This window comes from Cupressus sempervirens, chromosome 9 (genome assembly GCF_028749045.1).
Source record: "Cupressus sempervirens isolate cs-2001-9-10 chromosome 9, ASM2874904v1, whole genome shotgun sequence".
Lineage (NCBI taxonomy): Eukaryota > Viridiplantae > Streptophyta > Pinopsida > Cupressales > Cupressaceae > Cupressus > Cupressus sempervirens.
The window spans coordinates 658,784,937-658,801,208 of NC_143126.1; the positions used below are offsets into that span (position 1 = coordinate 658,784,937).

The 16,272-nt window shown below is 34.8% G+C and overlaps 1 protein-coding gene across 2 annotated transcripts; it reads right to left on the minus strand.

The window, feature by feature from the left end:
- Positions 1-906: 906 nt before the first annotated feature.
- Positions 907-15,921, minus strand: LOC149540463 (mitochondrial import inner membrane translocase subunit TIM8-like). Of its 2 annotated transcripts, none has more exons than XM_089801574.1 (3): positions 15,766-15,921; positions 4,017-4,104; positions 907-1,404 (listed from the first exon to the last, which is right to left on the minus strand). In XM_089801574.1, the coding sequence occupies exons 1-3, from the start codon at positions 15,811-15,813 to the stop codon at positions 1,292-1,294; spliced, it is 249 nt and encodes an 82-aa protein (XP_089657700.1). In that variant the 5' UTR covers positions 15,814-15,921; the 3' UTR covers positions 907-1,291. The 2 variants fall into 2 exon arrangements, with proteins under 2 accessions (XP_089657700.1, XP_089657699.1); XM_089801573.1 differs by having other exon boundaries at positions 4,002-4,104.
- Positions 15,922-16,272: the final 351 nt, after the last annotated feature.

The following is a 16,272-nucleotide window of genomic DNA, read 5'->3' on the forward strand; positions in this document are numbered from 1 at the left end:
CACTTTTTCTTTACGCAGTCCTCTTGAACAACTTGCAAGTTCTTTCTCAAACTCTATTTTCGTAAATTGCTACCTCTTATTTTTCTCTTGACAAATTAATTGTCAGCACTTTTTCTTACAGAGTCCTCTTGAACAACTTGCAAGTTCTTTCTCTAAACTCTATTTTCATCAATTGCTACCTCTTGACATCATAAAAGGCCACTTATCTACCATTTGAATTCACTTCAATTGTCTTTGGAATTCTTTTTATGAAAATGCTTAAAATTCTAAAAAGAATATATCCAAAAATAGAAATCCAATACTTGAGAAGTGAATAAAAACAAGAACCAGGTTATATCTTCAAGAAATTAAAAAGTCATTAATTATTTTTATTTTTCCAAAATTCACTAGTTTTCGAGTCAATTAAAAGGAAAGACCAGACTGAAATGCCAAAAAGATATAATGATTCTCCAAAATATTTTATTGAACCCCATCCTACAGAAATTGTTTAAAAATTCAACGAGTGATCTCAAATTTCCAAAATATTCTATTGAAACCCATCCTACAATAATTGAAAAATTTAACATGAATTTTTTTTTCAACGTGAAAGTTCTTTTAATGCAAGATTGCTTGTGACCTCAAATTTCCAAAATATTCTACTGAAACCCATCCTACACCAATAATTCAAAAATTTAACATGAAAGTTTTCAAGATTGCTTGTGACCTCCAATGCTCCAACATCAGTTGTATCTCCTTCATTTATAATTTCCAAATCTGTCACATATCACTAAATTACCCGGCAAAGGATAATAAAACCAGAATAATTTAGCATTATACATAGTGCTCTTCACTGCCTATCAATAACCCAGAGTAAGAAAGCCTAAATTTGATCCTAAATCAATCGATTGAAATATATATAAGACAATGTTGAGGCCTAGAAACTATTGATCTAGATTGCACACTTGTATATTATCTGAATGTGTCACAATGTGGAAAATAAATTACTGGAACAGATGTTATGTAATATATCCTTTGTTTAGTTTCAAATAATATGAAAGCTTGTGAGATGATATTGTTTCCCTTTCCACCGAGCCGTTGTCTTTCACTCATTTTTAATTTCCATACATCCATATCATTTGTAATATAGCCGTGTTTTCTTCCAGATAAGTTATATGAAAACATATGAGATGCTTTTGTTTCCATTTCAACCAAGCCATTGTATTTCCTTCATTTATAATTTCCATAAATCGATCAGTCAGTCAATTGCAAATGTCTGGCAAAACTATTGTTTTTGCCCCAAAATAGTTGAGCATTATAGACAGTGTCCTCCACTGCCTACCAACAAGAGTTCACCTGCCGCTTTTAGTAACTGCGTTCCCTGACTATAGCCCCATACAAAGGCTGCAGAATTAGACTTCCTCTTCCCTGAATCGTACAATCAACCATGAAAAACTGCGTTTCTTGAATCTTGCACTATAGTGATAAACGCACTTACCATAAAGAACACATACGCGTAAAAAATGAAAAGCTGTAAGCCAACTAAAGGCTGTTGTAGTATATTTGAATGGTTCACATTCCTCCATAAGAAGATATGGTAGGACAATATACAAGATGCCCGTCTTCAAATAAAATTAAAGCAAAGAACAGTCTATTCAAATAAATATTTATAAGTCACAGATGATTCCTACTCTAATATTTTCACTCAAATCAATCATACTTTTTCGAAATAGAACTTAATAAATTTTATGAAAACAAAAACAATAATGTAAAAGAATTTGGTACATAAAAATAATATAATCATCATTCATGTGATGATATACATTAATAGCATATAATAAGATGTTTATAAAAAGAATAATATATAATAATAATGAATGAAGAAATAAAATATAAATTAATAAAACTAATTAAATAAACATTGGGTATGATCTAAGGGTGCAACCCTTCAAAATTGAAGGCATATAAGTGGGCTATTCAATCTACCCGTCAATCAATATCATCCCTTCAGCATGATATTGAAATTTTGATGTGAGGCAAAGGTGAAATATATAAAGTTTTATGACAAACTTGTCGAAGGCTGGGCCTGCTGCATATCAGAGTTTGAAGATAGATATTTCGTGAAGCTATGAATTTTGAGGCATGTAGACATGAGGCCCTAAAACACTGGACCAAGCAGCAATGCATGGGAACTGAAAACAGAGTGGTCATGACAGAAATTTGTGGACGTGACTTGTTCAGGGCACAGCTCATTGAGATCAAGGGTTTTCTATACTCAACCATTAGACTTATTATTTTGGACGCAGGCTCCTTTCACTTCAGTGCTCAATACTCTTGTTGCCTTATACTGGTCGCTCGTTCATCATAGTATGAATTTTACTGCTGACGGAGGACATATTGGTAGCTGACAGTCTGAGAAGAAGTAATCTCGGATGGTTGTGGTTGAGTGTTCATTTGCTCTTGACCGACTTGTTCAGGGCACAGCTCATTGAGATCATGGGTTTCTTTACTCAATCATTTAACTTCTTATTTTGGACACAAGCTTCTTTCACTTCAGTGCTCAATACTCTTGTTGCCTTGTACTAGTTAGTTGCTGGTCCATCATAGCATGAATTTGACTGCTGAAGGAGGACGTATGGGTAGCTGCCAGCCTGACAAGAAGGAAACTCGGAAGGTTGTGGTTGGGTGTTCATTTGCTCTTGACTGGCATTGATATTCTCAGTAGGGTTATCACAGGACTCGAGTGAAAAAGTGTTTACATGAAGCGGTTCAGTCAATGGAAAGGGCTAAGCAAAAGATTTTGAAGCTATAAGAAATTTTCTCAATAACTCTGCTATCATGGCCTCCCAAAAATCAAGCAGTGGAAAGAACATTTAGGGAGAGTTCGAATTATTAAAAAATCTGAAGGAATATTAGGAGTTAATTCTATGCTTGACTCCAGCGAATTCCAATACAACAGCAATGATTTGTCTTGGGGATCCCATATGAAAAGTCTTCAGTGTTTGTGAATTGCTGGGAGTGAACTATCTGTTATTGAATATGCAGCCCTAGTAATGCCACATCGTCATTCTTAGAGATGAATGAGTTAGTTCTGAAATGTTCTGCCTGTTCATCTCATGCAATGAGTACTGCAATAAGTTAGTTCTGAAATGTTCTGCCTGTTCATCTCATGCAATGAGTATTGCAATTATATTTACAATGTGGATAATAAAAGAAAGGTGTAGCACAAAACCTATGTAACAGCAGTTGTGCAGTGTCTGTGATTGATTGTTAAAGTATGAATGGGGAAAAGACAATAGGAGGAGATTTATTGATTCCTAAACATAACTGATAAGGAAAAACAGCCAGAAAAAATAATCTTGCAGAGTTGCATATATATCATCAGGGACTGAGAACTGAAATTAGGAATCAACAAACAGTTGTGCAGCCATCCTTTCCAAAACTATGATTCTAGGGCAGAATTATAGAAATCCCAAGAGGGGAGATTGCACATACAAATGTTGCATGATTTGACCTCTTCCCTGAATCGTGCAATCAACCATGAATGTCAACTGTGTACCTTGAATCTTACACTATAGAGAAAGATGCAAAGGTCTATCATTAAAGGACACACGTAACATGAAAAGCTGTCGCTCAACTGAGAGTCATTGCACTAAATTTAAATGGATCGTATTCATTACTAAAAAGCAAAGCATTAACATTCCTCTGAGAATAGAGCTAAAACTATACAAGAGAACATACAAGTATGCTCGTCTCTAAGTTAACATTGTAATCTAATAAAAGTTTCAAATCAGATGGTTTCTTCTCTAATGTGTTCAATCAATCAGATGGATTCTTCTATAATGTGTTCAGTCAATCATGATATCACTCAAGCAAAGGTCAACATATTTTAAGCCCAAGCACACTGGTCCAGAAATAATATTTCCAAACACTCATTAATCATCCCATGCTCTGAACCCACCGCATAATTTGGGCACTCATGTCCATAAAGCGTTGAGCACAATTGACAAGACATGCATTCTCACCTGAGCTAAACTTACTTCCAGGAGCACCTGTAATGCATTTATCCCAGCAGACATCTGAAAGCTTTCCTACAAGTTCATTCATCATTGCTTTCTGCTTCTCTTGCTGCATGTTCCAACATACAATGCATCATAACCACTTTCAAAAGGATATACATGCATTCAAACATTGACTTAAACACTGTCCCAAAGTAAATGGCACGCAATGTACATATCAAATAAATAGAACTCAAATCTGCAAAGGACACTAAAGATATCATCAACATGGACAGAAGGTGGTTGACACAAAAACAGAGGCAACATATTGATTAATACCAATTATAAAATGCTTAAAGATTTTCCCCAAGTACCGATTATCAGCAGAAAACACTCATTAAAGACGGTAATAGAAGATTTTTTTAAACTTAAAAATTGCAAACTTCAGATTTTCAACATAAAAAATTACTGATGAATACAGCTTGAAAGAGCTCTTCTTGATAACATATACCGCGTGGAATCTATCTAAAGGCCCAACAAAAATAGGCCCAGAACAGCTGTAGAAATGCAAATCATGTCACTTAGTATATGGTCTATTATATTAGTTATGAAATATATAGGAATAGACTGCCTATAATTGATCAACCACCACACAATAAGGTCAGAAAAGCTACATGCTGTGATCAGAAGTCTAAAATAGACCGAAAAAACAATTGCAGCACTTGACTATTTCCACAAGCATCACCACTGTAATGCATGAAAGTAAATCTAGTACTCGTGCCTAGTAGTAGAATTGGAACTCATTACAAATATTTCTAGCAACAAATGGAGATTAGAATATTCACCAGCTTCTCAGGGGTGGGGACAGTAGGTAAAGGTAGCACACTTTTTGAGGATGGCAGAAGACACCAAAAAGTAAAGCAACAATAAAAATGTGTAATTTAATTGTTCAATGTTTTCACTCTGAAAAAGCACCCAAAGGATACAAAAAATATAAACAGAAATCCAACAAGTAATGACTAACATTTACTTATCACAACTGTATCCAACCATGTATTGCTCATTCTAGACCTGATAAACTGATTTTATAATTGTCTGCTCTTTTGCAACTGTATTCAATCACAAAATTGCCCATTCACAAAAAGAGTAGCAACAGTATGCTGCCATTCAACAGAAGAATGTTTCCATGTCATAGTTGAATGCAATCGTTTAAGAACTGCAAATATTGTTTCAATTCTTGCATCCAGTCGCACAACTTCCTACTGACAAAGCAAGTAGGACGTGTCTGCTGTTGTAATTTTTTTTTTCAACACATGTTACAATCACCCAACAGTTTCACACTCTCATTTTGTAGCTGTATGTAGGAATTCCAAAGTATTACAGTGTTAAAACATTTCAAAAATTCTATGTAATCATACATTTGGTCTTTGCACGATAAATTGTGACCAGGTCACATCTTTCTCCAGACATCATAGAGATGTTACACTTGGGCGGATGCTGTCCCAGTAGTCATACAATTTCCCTTTGTACAGTAGAAATTTTGTTGCATAACTAAGACCGAGAGGAGGTATCTTACTGTCTCCTGATGTCCCAATTATATAGGCCATTGCAAATACTATCTCCAGCTTTCTTGTTGACAGGTCGTGCCATCCTGTTGTATACAGGAGATTGTGACAGGGGCAGAGAGGGAAGGGAAGTGTGTCCCCATGTAACAGATAACATACATCAAATTGGAAGTGAAATTCGAATTATGACTATGCCTATCCTTATTCGGATCACCAAAATAAAAAAAATAGTTCCCTCTGTACAGTAGAAATTTTGTTATATAATTAAGACAGACAAGGAATTATCTTACTGTCTCCTGAATCCTGATGTCCCAGTGATGTCAAATACTGTTTCCAGCTCTCCTATTGACAGGTTGTGCCATCCTGGTGTATACAGGAGATCATGAGATGGGAACAGAGAGGGAAGGGTAATGTGTCCACATGTAACAGATAATATACATCAAATTGGAAGTGAAATTCAACTTACGCTTATGACTATCCTTATTAGAATCACCAACATACAAAATAAAGATTTTTGACAGATGCCTGTGTTCAAGGAACTGATTGCCCTCAATTGCATCCAGAATCCGACCTTCAAATTTGCGCTTTACCCTTTCTTTGGCACACTGGATCCATTTGGTGCATTTGCAAATATAAATACTCTATAAATAAGAAAGTATGTTGTGGGCCATTTCCCCTTTTGCTGGGGAACCTCAAAAAGAATTGAGTGAGGAAAAATGGGTAAAAGAGTGTAGAAAGGGAGTTTATAATGAATTTCAGGATGAAGAGATTCCATCCTTAAAAGAAAGAGTCATTTTTTGTATTTCATTTTTTTTTTTTTTTGAGAGAGAGAGCTTAACAAATTCAGGAGCATAGTATAAGAGCTTTCCTAGATTATAAAGGTCGTTTTACAACCATCTGGATATCTAGATTCTAAATGATGGTTCTATTTTACAAAATTATTTTGTACAATTTGTTTTCTTGTCAATATTTGATGTCTTTATTTAGCATTTACAAGATAATTCCTGTACTGAGACAAAGTGGCTTACTTTTTGTGTACAAAAGGTCCTCCTTGTTGTCAAAATGGAGTTCTTCCAAAGTTGCATCCTTTGACAAGCATAGATCAAAAAAGAATTTCTTGAATAAACTACTAAGCCCTCTATTTTTCCAGATTAAAAACCAATACTCTAAATTTTGGTTCTATTGTATAAAATTCATTTGTCCAATTTGTTTTCTTGTCAATATTAAATGTCTATATTTAGTGTTTGCAATATGTTTCTTGTAATGAGATGAGCTAGCTAGCTTTATGCACAAAAGATGCTCCTTGTCAAAATGGAGTTATTCAAAACTTGCATCCTTTGACAAGCACATAGATCAAAAAATAATTTCTTGAATAAACTGCTATGCCCATTTTCACCAACTGCAGTTGTATAGGTGTAGCTAGAACAATTGTCAATTACCTAATATAATCATTTATATAGTATTATATAAGTGGTTGGGTTAGCCTAAGAGGTATCCATTGGATAAGTACACTATACATCAGAGGCTGTGGTTCTTTTATTGTCATCATTGTGCAATTTGTTTCTTACTGGAAATTTCAAGGATTGCTCCCTCAAAATGGTTTATTATTGTCAAGTATTTGTAGCTTATTTCATAGGTTGCCATAAAAAATGCCCTAAAATTAGATTTGCATTGGAATTTTCCTAAGTTACCGATTCATGCTACCTGCCCATGGGTGCGGAAGCCGAAACGAAGGGATTTCGTATGCATCCGAAAGCCCTACGAAAGCTGGCCGGAAGCCAGTTGCAGGCTCCTAGATGTGTTTGGAAGCCAAAAGCTTCGGTAGGCTCCCCAGATGCGTTTGGAAGCTAGAGTTGCTTTTGGCTACCAAACGCATCTAGGAGCTTGTGGCTGGCTTCCAGCAAGCTTCCACAAGGCTTCCAGATGCATCTAGGAGCCTCCAACAACCCAATGGCCCAAAAAAAAAATTTTTAACTATAAAAACAATTGAACTTGCCCCCATTATACACATGTTTTGATTTTTTTTTTTAAGGTTTTTTTTTGCTATGAAACCCTAAAATGACCCTAAACGTGAATGTTGAAGCATTCACAACTCATTTTGGAACTTCGTTTGCACCTACAGCCACTTCTAATTTGGTCTCTAGTTTGCATTGCCATTGTGAAGCCAAGTTCAACATTTTCGAAGAAAGATAGCTTTCTCAAGGGAGTTTAAATCATTCAAGTTAAGTGATTAATCCCATTGTTAAGTATTTTGATGAATTTTTTCAAGTTCTTGAAGAAATTTTTCAATTTTTTTTTGAAAGATATGTAGAAGCAAGTTTGGGTATCTATTTTAGTAGTTTTTTCTCACTTCTTTTTCTTAAATGCATGATGTTCATAGTTGTTGGGACCTAATTAAAATTTATTTATTTTCTTATAGAATAGGTTGCAAAAAACTAGGCAAGAATGGATATCGGTGATAGTGCTAGTCAAAGTTCATTAGGGGGCCAAGGAGGTGAAGGGACTTATAATTTCAAAACTGATATAGGTTCTCCTTTGTGGAGACATACAACACAGATATCACAAGTTGCAGGAGGTGGCTCATACTATTGGAAGTGCAATTATTATCAAAGTAATAAAGGAAAACCTTTCAATAGCTCATATTCTCGAGTGACAATTCATTTTATGGGCTCTGTAGCAAAGGATTTGGAATGTGCAACGGCAAAAATGGTATTCGGATGACTAGTGCAAAAATACTTTCATTTGTATGAGAACAAGAAGTTGTCATTGCATTGATCAATAGATCAAAAAAAAAGCTACTATCAAGTTCCATCCTCAAAGAGCAAGATGCATGCACCCACTGGAACAATTGCATCCTCCCAACACCCATTCTTGCAAGTACCTATGCCACGAGAGGATGAGGAAGAAGTGGGAATTTCAACCCGCAAAAGAGGCCCATTGCATGCTGCATTTAAAATGGACGCAAAAGACTGTGTTGATGAAGCTATTGCGCATTTCCTCTACACGAATGGGCTTCCTTTCAACTTGGTGAGATCACCATACTAGAAGGAAACCGTGGTAGCAATCAAAGAATCACCAACTGAGTACACAAGCCTGGGTTATGGAAAGGTGCGTATGACTCTACTGCAACAAGAGAAGACACATGTAGAGAAAGACCTTCAACCAATCAAAAATCTTGGAAAACTTCAAGTCTAACTATTGTGTCACATGGTTGGAAGGATACAAGAAATCAACCACTAATTAATGTGATTGCAATTTTCCTCAAAGGGGCAATGTTTTTGAAGGTTGTTGATTGTGAGGGGCAAGTGAAGGATTCTAAATTCATTTCTATAATTCTCATCAAGGCCATCAAGATAGTGGGTAGCGAGAATGTGGTACAAGTGGTCACAGACAATGCCAAAAATTGCAGCAGTGCAGATGCTTTAGGTTGAGAGTCAGTATGAGCATATTTTTTGCACCCCATGCACTGTGCATTGTTCACTTTGATCATGCAAAGGATTGGCACTCAAATAGATTTGATGAAGAAAATATACCAAAAGGGGGAGGAGATACAAATGTTTGTGACAAACCATCACATGTCACAATCCATTTTTAGAACATACTCCAAATTGGAGTTGCTGAGGATAAATTGATTTTTTTTAATTACTAATAGTAATAGATTTGTAATTTAGTTAAAAATTAAAATTTATAATTTTACTGTCAATTCGCATATTGTTAATTTGCTTAGGTTGTTGAGACTCGTTTTGCATCTCATACAATTGTTATGAGACGACTCCTCAAGGTAAAAGATGCATTGGGCCAAATGGTCATCGGTAATAAATGGGGCACATGGAAGACCTCAGATTCAGAAAGAGCACAAAGGATCACGGATTTGATCTTGAGTAAGAGTTGGTGGGCTCATGCGGCATAGGTATTGGATTTCACTATGCTCTATTTTGTTGATACATATACACCTTGCTTGGACGATGTGTATGATGGCATGGGCACCATGGTTGAGAAGGTAAAATGTTCTATACAAGCACATGAGAGTGACCCCACACAAAGCGAAACCTTATGCGAACAAGTGCAAGCAATTATCCACCATCGCTTAAATAAGATGACTACCCCATTGCACCTCCTTGAATATGCCTTATCTCCTAGATACTATAGTGAGGAGGTAGTTGGTATACTGAGTAGAGTTACACCATTTGCAGATGAGGAGGTTGTTGAGGGGTGCCACAAAGCTCTTACAAGACTCTTCCCACAAGAAGAAATGCATGAAAAAGTGAGGGAAGAATTTGGGCTGTTTGCTTCGGGGTTAAAGCATTCTCCATTTGCACTAAAGGACCAAAATAGAATGGGAACTATCACATGGTGGTAAATGTATGGTCAACCTCTCAAGCATCTCCAACCTCTTGCAATCAAGGTCCTATCACAAGTAAGATTTTTGTTTTGTTTTGTTTTAAACTTTTATGTTTACACTTGTATTCTAGAATTTCGTGTTACACACATTCTCCATTTGCACTAAAGGACCAAAATAGAAAGGGAACTATCACATGGTGGTACATGTATGGTCAACCTCTCAAGCATCTTCAACCTCTTGCAATCAAGGTCCTATCACAAAGTAAGTTTTTTGTTTTGTTTTGTGTTAAACTTTTATGTTTACACTTGCATTCTAGAATTTTGCATTTCACACATTCTTAAAAATAAATCTATTCCTCATTTGTATGTTTTGTGACAACTATCTAGGTTGCTAGTTCTTATGATGCTAAAAGGAAATGGAGTACATACTCCTTTATCCATTCAGTGAAGCACAACCAATTGGGCTACAAGAAAGCAGAGGACTTGGTCTTTGTCCACACCAACTTGCGTCTTTTGTCAAGTTTTTTGCTTTGTTTTGTTTTAAACTTTTATGTTTACACTTGCATTCTAGAATTTCGCATTTCACACATTCTTAAAAATAAATTTGTTTCTCATTTGTATGTTTTGTGACAACTATCTAGGTTGCTAGTTCTTATGATGCTAAAAGGAATTGGAGTACATACTCCTTTATCCATTCAGTGAAGCACAACCGGTTGGGCTACAAGAAAGAAGATGACTTGGTCTTTGTCCACACCAACTTGTGTCTTTTGTCAAGTAAGAATGATCATTACAAGGAAGGGGCAACAAAGCTTTGGGATGTAGCCCCTCAATGTGCGGATTTGGATGCAACACTTCAAGATCTTATTACAATTGGAGATAATGATGATGATAGTGTGGCACGTGGTGCATCTAGCATAAGTGGAACCATGTTTGGTTCAAATGATCTTTCAGCAATCGGAGATGATGATGAAAATATGGATTTTCTTATGAATCCCTATGATTCAGACTATGATGCAAGTTGATTGAATCTTCAATCATTAACTAGGTTTTTATTTTGTTGGAATCTAGAACTTGACCTACTTGAATTTATTGTCTAAGACTAAACTCTAATGTTGGACAAGCACATATTGATATATCATATGAATTTTGAAATATCTCCAATTTTGATAAAGGGTTAAGTATCATAGCCATACTATCAAATGATTTGTTATTGTATATTTCTTGCATTTCTTTGCATATTATATAGATAGATAGATAAATACATTTCCTCCCGCATCCGCATCCAAAAAATAAAAAATCCCCACATCCCAGTAACCGCTTCCAGAATCCACATCTGAATTAGTAACTTAGGATTTTTCTATAGACTAATGTAGTACTCAGCATTCACAAATACAATTATTTAATGGTTCTGTCACTAATCCAAGTGTCATCAGAATTTTCATTGACTTCACAATTGCTTCAAAAAAACCCTAAACGGAGATTACTTCTTCAATTCATTTCTTTTGTCCATGAATTTCACTTGTTTTAAAGGAAATTGTCTGTTTTTATTAAGGTTTAATGAACTGGTTCACTGATCTGGCTGATAAAAATTTTAAATTTAGGGATATGGTTCTCTTGTTTGGTTAAAAAATTTGGGTTCTTGGTTGATTTTGGGTTTGCTAGTTCAAAACATTCTTCACCCGATGTAAAAAATGAAAGAAACAAAAGGCTCAACACAAAATAACATAATAATAACAAAACAAAAAATTTATAAAGAGAAGTCAAGTGAAAACAAACACAAAGGGACATCACAATGCCTAAATAAATAAATACATGCATAAATAATAACATAGAGTTAATGCATAATATTTTCTGCTTGAAGGATGCATACTCTATGCTGCTTGGCCAACACAGCAAGGTCAAACCAGGGTTTTGCAATTTGCAGTTCAATGTTCCGAAAATAGCTTCCACACGTGACATGTGCTTATCCATTTTTTATATATATTTAAAATTAACAAATGCCCTGATTGATTGATTTTCCAAGGATATCAATAAAACTGAAAACTAAGAGATTTAAAATAAAATCAAAAAACCTAGATCAAGATTAATACTACATTAAATTTAGGGGAAATCATGAACCTTAAACTCAAAGTCTAAGCTAACATCAGACTAATTCAATTTTATAACTTACTTCAGCAAAGCAGAAATATGGAACATTCTAGAAATTATTAGTCTAACTGAACTATAAGATGAAACTAGAGTAAAATCTGAAACTTGTAATTCTGAATCATGGAATTTAGGGTCGTAGTCTAGAACATAATTTCAAATTTCATTTAATTCGATTTCAAAGCAAATTAATTGTTTGATACTTGCACTTTCTTGTTAATGTAGGCTAATTGCACATTGAGATTATTATGATGGTCCAATTCTAGATCCATCATCCCACCCTACTCCTAAATTGGACCCAAGTTCATCTCTGTAAATGCATGTGGAAATGGTAATAATAAATTCTGGGAAACGGGAAATATGTTTCGAAAGCAATATGTGTGATCAACAATATACAAGTTCAGACATTCAAGCTTAAAGCTAGTGTGTCATTTGTAAATTAACAATCAAAGGATGTCCAAGAAAGAATGGTGTACCTTTGCCATCTAATATAATAGCAAAATATATTAAAGTGCAAGAGATAGTAACTGCAAAAGCTTTCAATAAAACAGTACACCCTTTGAGAGGAGTAGGGGACTCACAAAGACCAAAAGCTTCTCCGCCCAATAGTAACATCCTTAATGTTGTAATAAAGAGCCACTCATTTTGGGTAAAAATGAAGAAGAACTCACTAACATTAACTAGAGCAAAGGGACCATTCGAGAGAGCATTGATATATGATGCTAGAGAGATTGTTCACTTAACCATTGTGAGATGCCTCTATGCAAAAATCTTGTCCTTCATTTTTGGTGAATCATTGTGTCGGTAATAGTAAGATATGAGGAGAAAAGATAATGAAGCTCTAAAATTATACACAAGCCCAAGATATAAGAAGAGCTATGGCACCCTATTGTCAAAAAGAGGTCAAGCATATAGAAACATTATTTCTCCCGTTAGCGTTACATGGAAGCAAATACGGGTTTCCATTGTTTCCTAAGAATTAAAGGATAAAAGAAATACAGCATTAATCAATGTGACTGCAATGTTCTTAAAAATCGTGAATTACAAAGGCCTAGTACAAAATGCACAAATAATTCCTAAACATCTTTACGCAATGCATTTGGGAAGTTGGTCCTCAAAACATAGTCCAACCCACACCAAACAAAAAAATATTGCAAAATAGTCTGTCTCTCAGTTAAGACATAGTTCTCAACGTTATTTTGAACACCTTGTGTTGTCTGCTCCCTAAACCTCTTCTACAAAAATTCAGTAACAAAATAGATTGTTCAAACCAGTCTTTATTGAGGCCAAAGAGATCTAAATGCTATCACAAACTACCACATGTTGCAAGCCATTCTTAGATCATTTGCAAGATTAAAGCTCTTGAAGATAATTAAAATGATACAATTTTTTATTTTTATGTTCTTTAGTAATTTGTTCTTTTTGAAGTTAAGAAAGCAATGTTCTTTGATTTTGATTTTATTTCATTTTATTTTGCAAATATTTTTTAATTTTGCAATTTAATGCAACCATCTTGAAACAACTTGGGACAGGAAATATACAACCAATTATCCTAAATGGAGACTTAATGGGACCACATGGAATATCTTCTTAATTTCATTAATTTGTCATGAGCATGATCTAGTTTCCAAACATGGATAAGCCATGGTTGGAAAAGCCTTGTGATAGCATCGACTCAATGACTGACTAGATTAATCCCAATATTAACAAAAAAGAGAAAGATCTTGAAAATCTTTCATTTAAGAGGTAAAATCAATTTATTTTAAGTAGGGACACAAAATGACTGCCTCACTGAATATTCTTGCCTTTCGACTCTCAAAAAATTACGAAACAAATACCCCTACCATGCCAACAAGGTGCTACCTCACACAATATTCTTCCCTTGCATTGACACTCAACAATTACAACACAAATATCCCTACTATGCCAACAAGCTGCTAACAGAATGTAAAGAAAATGTCAGCAAAATTCTTAAAAAACTCTTTGTTGACTTGATATGTAGGATGCAATTACAAAGTTTGTTGATTTTGCAACCTACACTGGTCAAAATGATTCCACTCTCCATGGCCAGTGTAGGAAGGATACTCACGCTGGGTGGCACCTTAATGGTCATAAATCACCACCTCCAGACATTGGCAATCATTTTTTTATCCCATGTAAGTTCACTGACATTTGCTACACTAACAAAATATTATTTTGTTTTAAAAAAATTCCTTAATCAATTTTGAAGTTTGATTTACAATATATGAATTTAACAACTCTAATGAGAGCTCGATGTGCTTCAATAGGTTACTAGTTCTCTTTCATCTAAATGAAATCAAGGGACAAACTCCTTCCACTCAATGAAATGCATCTTGACATCAAGTAAAAAAGGAACTATTTTATGTGCATCCCATCTTGTGCCTTCTTATTCACTCTATGTGAATAAGCAAGGGGCAATGAAGCTGAGAAATGTAGACCTTGTGTGAACTAACATGTATCTTTCTTCTATTTCACAACCTTCATTTTTTGAGAAGGCAAGTAGCCAAAATACTTTTAGTTTCAATTATAAGGGATACAAGCATTTCTCCGTGCCTACCTGCATCATCTAACATAAATGTTGCTAACATGAATGTTGAGAATAATGTTGGTTGTAATGATGACCTATATGATGCTAATTACAAGTTCCTACTCTATCATAACGTGCAAGTTTGACAAATTGGTAATTAATATATTGTATTTCAAACTTCGCCAGTAGTAAGATTAATGGTGGTTACGTCGAGCCATACATGGTATACATTATTCTAAACTTAGTTCTATTTAGACCACACATTTATAATTTATTTTTATAGACAGACATTGCCTTAAGATCTCTAACCTCAAAAAAGAAAAGTTATACTGACATATCCTAACAACGTAGCTATACCTGATCACAATTCCACTAGTTAAGTTATTTCCTTTCCTCCTTTTTTCTGACAGATAAGTAATTAACATCTTCCAAAACACAGAGCTGAAGACATAGTCTAACTCACAGATGACTGTAAGATGAAGTTCTCCTATTTTTTATCATAGAATTCACTGTCAGTGTGATTTTAGAGGGCATAAGGATTGACCTATTAAATTAAGTTAATGCCACAAAGACTTTCGAAGATCTCAGATATTTTTAAACAGTGTTCTCACAATTAAACTGTTACCTAGCTGACAAAAAAATGAGTAGAGACATGTCTCTGTTGATAATAACAGAACTGTTACGTAATTCTTTTAAGTCAATGGAACAATAGGGGATTAAGATAACAGAGCCCAACTTTAACCACTGCGCCAAAAATATAACAACCACTTGAAAAAGAAGAAGAAACTAATTGAGCCAAAAACAAAGAAAGTTGTTTCAATAAATAAGCAGAACGGAAATTTTGCAAGGATGGCTCATATCAAGTGTAATGCAATCTCTCTTGTGAGACACCAGCCAAAGTAGCACCATCCCTAAGAGACAATGCTTCTCTTTGGAACATCTTATCAAGCCCTCTCTCTTTTTAATCACTGCCAACCTTGATTCCACTCAGAATCGTAGCCTCGGGAATAACTAAACTTCAACCTTGCCCGACCTGGAGCTCACTTATAAATAAATATATTGACTAATTTCTTTCAACTCGAAACCCTGGATTTGTTTTATACCCTGATACATTCGTATCTTAACCTACTATGCAACACGTAACTCAGTAACCAGGCTTTACTTCAGGAAAAATGTCAAGGTCGAAAAATACCTCCAAGAATTGCTGAAACTCGGGCGAGCTCATAGTAGAGGGATCCATGGCTGTGCTTTTCGGCTTAAACCCTAATGTATGCTCTCTAATATATAGTCACTGGATTGAGGGCTACTTTAACATGACCTAAAATAACTTTTCCTACATAGTAAGGAGTTTAGGGTCTGTTTGGTTATGGAAGATGATAGGAATTGGCTTTTTCAAAATCTAGATTTGAAAAAAAAATTGCTTGTTTTAAAATTGTGATATTGTTATAGGATTTAACTTTGTGATTTTGTTTCAAAATTGCCAAAATGGAATTAACATACTAGACTTCCAATTTTGCATCAAATTTTTTTTGTTTGTTTCAAAATTGGCAAAATGGAATTAGCATACTAGACTTCCAATTTTGCTTCAAAATTAGGTTTTCCAACTTCTTACTAGCAAGTAGGAATTGAAAATCAAGACTTGGTTATGTTTTTTAAGAAGTGTAAAAACAATAGATTGGACTGCTTTTTGAAATTTACT